This window comes from Schistocerca gregaria, chromosome 8 (assembly GCF_023897955.1).
Source record: "Schistocerca gregaria isolate iqSchGreg1 chromosome 8, iqSchGreg1.2, whole genome shotgun sequence".
Lineage (NCBI taxonomy): Eukaryota > Metazoa > Arthropoda > Insecta > Orthoptera > Acrididae > Schistocerca > Schistocerca gregaria.
In genome coordinates this window covers 328,064,772-328,070,843 of record NC_064927.1, presented here as the reverse complement: position 1 = coordinate 328,070,843, position 6,072 = coordinate 328,064,772, and the positions used below count along the sequence as shown (strand labels likewise).

Here is a 6,072-nt window from a genome sequence, read left to right as displayed (position 1 = left end):
CCGAGAGCAGCTCACAAAACTCCATTCGACAGTTCTTCCTCATCCACTCTACATCCCCGATCTCGCACCTTGCGCCTTCCATCGGTTTGGTCCAATGTATGGATGCACTCTGCAGGAAGCGGGACGCGGATAATGGCGAGGCTATCGATGCAGCGGACCTTGGCTCCGTCGTCGCCCAGTATAACTCGGGCATACAAGCCCGCCCAGTTAGGTGGTGTAAGGCCGTCATATGTAACGGAGATCACACTTAAAAATAGGGTTTTATAGCCAAAAGAATGGGGATGATATGATGTATAGAAATTATGAATAATACCAGCATGCTTTCAGAAAAAAAATTATTGAATTAGTTACTGAACCCTCCTTGAACGGTGGCGAAAACTTCTGCAGCGTTTGGTTGCACCGGAAGATTTGCGAAAGCAGTTTTTTTTTACGTAGATTAAGTCAGCGAATGGACATCTACATCCACATGGATACTCTGCAAATCACATTTAAGTGCCTGGCAGAGGGTTCATCGATGCAGAGGCTGAAGCTGAGGAGTGATATCGCTACCAAACTGATACAAATGAACTTCTATTTGAGAGTACTTACACTACTGACCATTAAAATTGCTGCACCAAGAAGAAACACAGATGATAAACGGGTATTCATTGGACAAATAGAACTGACATGTGATTACATTTTCACGCAATTTGGGTGCATACATCCTGAGAAACAAGTACCCAGAAAAACCACCTCTGGCCGTAATAACGGCCTTGATACGCCTGGGAATTGAGTCCAACAGGACTTGGATGGCATGTAATGGTACAGCTGCCCATGCAGCTTCAACACGATACCACAGTTCATCAAGAGTAGTGACTGGCCTATTGTGATGAGCTCGGCCACCATTGACCAGACGTTTTCAATTGGTGAAAGATCTGGAGAATGTGCTGGCCAGGCCAGCAGTCGAACATTTTCTGTATCCATAAAGGCCCGTACAGGACCTGCAACATGCGGTCATGCATTATCCTGCTGAAATGTAGGGTTTCGCAGGAATCGAATGAAAGCTAGAGCCACGGGTCTTAACACATCTGAAATCTAACGTCCTCTGTTCAAAGTGCCGTCAACGCGTACAAGAGGTAACCGAGACGTGTAACCAATGGCACTCCATCACGCCGGGCGATACGCTAGTACGGCGATGACGAATACATGCGTTCACCGCGATGTCGCCAAACACGGAGGCCACCATCATGATGCTGTAAACCGAACCTGGATTCATCCGAGAAAATGACGTTTTGCCATTCGTGCACCCAGGTTCGTCGTTGAGTACACCATCACAAGCGCTCCTGACTGTGATGCAGCGTCAAGGGTAAACGCAGCCGTGGTCTCCGAGCTGATAGTCCATGCTGCTGCAAACGTCGTCGAACTGTTCGTGCAGATGGTTGTTGACTCAGGGATCGAGACGTGGCTGCACGATCCGTTACAGCCATGCGGATAAGATGCCTGTCATCTCGACTGCTAGTGATAAGAGGCCGGTGGGATCCAGCATGGCGTTCCGTATTACCCTCCTCAACCCACCAATTCCATATTCTGCTAACAGTCATTGGATCTAGACCAACGCGAGCAGCAATGTCACGGTACGATACGCCGCAATCTCGTTAGGCTACAATCCGATCTTTATCAAAGTCGGAAACGTGATGGCACGCATTTCTCCTCCTTACACGAGGCATCGCAACAACGTTTCACCAGGCAACGCCGATCAACTGCTGTTTGTATATGAGAAATCGGTTGGAAACTTTCCTCGTGTCAGCACGTTGTAGGTGTCGCCACCGGCGCCAACCTTGTGTGAATGCTCTGAAAAGCTAATCATTTGCATATCTAATCATTTGCATATCACAGCATCTTCTTCCTGTCGGTTAAATTTCGCGTCTGTAGTACGTCATCTTCGTGGTGTAGCAATTTTAATCGCCAGTTGTGTATTTGTGTCTCAGTATTTCAAATTTTATGATAGAGTAATTACACAGAGAGTATCGCGTATGGTTGCAGATATTTTTAGGTGTGGTACCTTAATATGTACACACATCAGTGTGTTGCTTGTTTTTGCTCTGTGTCGAGCAGACTTCCCACAAACACATCACTTAATTTATTACCTGACTCTTTCTCCACAATAGTAATTGTGCTACTGAGTGAACTACAGGTGTCAGTATAGACTACCCGTTTCACGTCCACTCGTCCACACTTCAGCAGCTGATCTGCTGCCCAGACGAAAATGTACTTGGACGTACTAACCAACCAGAAAACACACTATTCCTAATAGCTATAATTATTTGTCTGCAAATGAAGTAAATCCTGAAGTACTGTTGTTGAATACCCTGTCCTTACTCACCAACAGAAATATCTACATTTATACCTGTCACATCCTGTTTGCGATCTCGTTAAACATCTGTGTAGCTTTATAATATTTTAACTGCAACGTCTTCCTTTTTTCCATTCAGCTTCATTGTTTACACATAATCTCAAAACCAGTTTCCCGCTGACGAAATACCAGGGAAACTTTGGATGCTGGCTTTGAAAGAAGCGAATTTGAGCTAAACGACTAAACAAAACTAAGCACGAAACATACTTCGAAAATATTGGAGGGATTTTTGAATGAGTTGATTTTGAAAAGAGAGAATTTGAGCCAAACGAATGCACAAATCTAAGTAGTAAATATACTTTGAAAACATTACAGGGATATTTCCAGAAGCTGGCAGAAGGCAAATGTCCCGAGTTCGAGTCCCGGTTGGGCACACAGTTTTAATCTGGCAGAAAGTTTCATTACAGGGACATTTGTATGAGCTGAAAGCAAGAATGTACGTTGCTTCTCATATCTAAAATTCGGTAAACATCTTGATACAATAGAAATTTAAAAAACAGATTTTCTCTGTAACCAATGTTTTGTAATATTTTGTGTTTTTTATTTTTCTTCAGTTGTTTCGAGGAAGACATTTCTCACCTATTGTTAAGGAATCGTCAGAAAAGTAATGGCCGTCTGTCAAATTGATGTAGTCTTGTAGAAGCGTTGTAACAGAAAGAGAATTCACTGTAGAACTGTAGTCTTGTCGTAAGTAAAAGAACGGACTGCCGTTACAGTGCTTAAAACTGTTACCTATTCACCTGGTCAAATCTAATATCGGCAACTATCGTACTAATACTGGAAATTTCGGAGAATTATAAGGAGCAGTCAAAAGGAAGCGATACAGATCAAAAGTAAGCAATCCTTTCATTATTTCAAAAGTAATGGCGGTAACTATTAACACACTTATTCCACCTTGAGACAACGCGATCAGTGCCTTAACTCAAAAATGTTCGCGGTTGCCTACGGACCCATGACTGTACCAAGACGTGCAACTCTTCGTCCGAAGTAAATCGACGGCCACGAACGTCTTTCTTCAGGGCTCCATAAAATATGAAATTCAAATGGGTGTGGACCGGGAATTTATGGGGGAGGGGGTGTAAGGGTTTCCCCGCGAAGCTTCTGCAGTATAGCCGAAACAACCTTCGCAACATAGTTCCGTATGCAACTACAAACATTTTTTTATGAAGAAGTTGACCGCCTTCTCTCACAGTGGAATAAATATTAACAGTTAAGCAATTACTTTGGAATTAATGAACATAGTGATTGTTGAGAAGAAGAAAACAGCAAACAGCCACTATTGGTAATCAATAGTGGCTAATTGCAGTTTTCTTCTTTGTGTTGATCAACCTGCCTGTTTTACACAGCGACGGTCACGAAATGTCAGTTTTCGACACAATGACAGATAAATTATTTTTTTCCATCTGTCTCGGTTTCATTCGACAGCCCATTACAGATTTACTAAAATACTAGTACAAGACGTTCAGCTGTTAAAATCGATGCTTGATTTCACCTATTTTGTTTTTGGAAAAAAACTGTCCTTCCACTTGTGTATCTATGGTCTAAGAATTAAACCTGTTAAGTATCTTTGATGCTCTCTAGAGGCAACTGAACAACCCATACATTATTAGTGACGTGTCTCGGCGAACATTACACATCCCGTCATTGTCAAACCTGGTGTACAACTGAGGTCTATACCAGTATCAGCCAAGCAACAACTCTCTTAGTAATATGTTTTACTTAGAAACTGCAATTTCCTAGGACGCTGCTATGGAACTGAAGACTACTGTTTGCCTTATCTAGAATTGCCCTTTCATGTAGATTAGTGTGGGCCGAATTTGTCCAATTAAGGCTCAGAAATTGTGCGATTGATGAGCGCACCTGCTATCCAAGACAGGAACAGATTGGCGCTAAGTACTGTTTATTCAATCCTAAGTACTTAAGCGATTTACCGGCACCTTCTATTAGGCACCGCCAGTTTTTCAAAGGCATAAGAAATGTATTTGGAAACGTGGGAATAGGCTGGTTTTCAGCATGTATTTCAGGTAAATGCTCGTTGTATTTACTTTTAAATGCGGACGATTTGCTCAATGACACTGAAAAGAGAGAGAGAGAGAGGGGGAAATCGTTACTTTTAATTGCTGTGATCGATCAGTTTCTGTAATGCAGGGCTAGACGAGCAAACCATTTTCATCTTTCATTTCCCCTGTCGTGTTACATTGCTTTCATTACGTAATCTTCACTAATTGTATAAGACTTTAAATAAAGACTTACAGTGTTCAGCATCACTCTATTACTTAAAACTCATTATCAAGCCGGCTGTTCGTAGCAATTGCGTTCATGCATATATAAGGTCGCTGTAAGGTCAGTGGATGTAAAGTGGCTGAGCGACCCCTACCAGCTGTCGCTTGTTTGTCTGATTTAATCGTCTTACGAGTGAAACGACAGTCAGCGGCTCTTCTGGTCTAACAGGATGGTGAGAGGATTACCAGAGGATATGGGACAGCCATTGTCCTGGGCGGATAGCGGGCAGTCGATCCTCAAGCTGAACATCCGCCATCTGTGGTTCTGCGGCGCGTGGCCACTCCCTGGTTCCTGGATGTTTAACATGTACGGCGCTTTCATCCTCGTACTGGGCATCTGGAACGCAGTAGAGAGTTTACTGTCCCTCTACTTTTGCTGGGGAGACATGGATGAGATGACGATGGTGTTCATCAGCACCTTCACCAATGCCTGCGGCACCGTCAAGATGGTCTTTTTCATGCCCAATCGGCGACATTACTATGCGCTGGCTCGACATGTGGAGAAGCTTGCGTCCATGCAAAGTGAATTCTGTTCGGCAGACCCTGTCCTGGCTGACATTTGGCAGGGCTCCCAGAGGCGTGCATCCCGCCTCACCTTAGGATTGCTGTTCTTAATGTTCTCGCAGTACCCTGTGTGGTTCCCCATGCCGATCATTGCGCAACCAGAAGACCGGCGGCTGCCGTTCGCTCAGCACGGGTGGGACAACAACACCAACTACTACGAGCTGTCGTACGTCGTACAGTGCGTGCTATCGACGTTCGCAACCCAGCTCAGCAACGGCGTGGACTTACTCTTCGCTACCGTCATGATCCTGACGGCTGCGCAGATGCAGATTCTTACAGTGCGCATTGCCAGTCTGAAAACGGAATACACTGAAGTGAAACTAGAAAAAGGGCTCAGTGTCATGGCCTATCAGACGCAGAATACTTGCGATGATAAAATGTACGAAAAATTGTGTCAGTGCATTGGAAATCACCAGAAAATCCTCAGGTACGTTAGATAAATTGAATAATTTATTTTGCACGAAGCTGGATACCCCACACACGATAATGTTTGCTGCACTGCTCAACAGTACTTTAAATCAAAATTTAGAATCTGCTGGTGTCTGGTTTGATGAACAATCAGAAGTGAGGCGGAGGTACCGTAAAAAAAAAAAAAGTAAAATGTCACATGTGGAAGGTAACATACACTGACGATGGCTTTAGAGTTGCGTACTTCAATCAATCACTTGGTCAGTAACAAACGGTGTTAGTTGTTTGATATAAATAAGTAAGGAGAACAATGCAAGGCCATACAAAGTGGAAAAATTATATAGGCTCTGTTGTAAGTGAAGCAAATGACAAGCTACTTGGCAACAGCTGTATCTCTACAAAAGATGTCCTTACAAAACAATTGCA

At 43.6% G+C, this 6,072-nt stretch overlaps 1 protein-coding gene across 1 annotated transcript in view; it reads left to right on the top strand.

Moving 5' to 3' along the window:
* The first annotated feature begins 4,844 nt into the window (after positions 1–4,844).
* LOC126284987 (odorant receptor Or2-like) overlaps positions 4,845–6,072 on the top strand; it is an 86,279-nt gene continuing 85,051 nt past the window's right edge. Inside the window, exon 1 of the mRNA XM_049984277.1 lies at positions 4,845–5,665. Coding sequence (XP_049840234.1) covers positions 4,845–5,665 — 821 coding nt within the window. The remainder of the gene's footprint in view (positions 5,666–6,072) is intronic.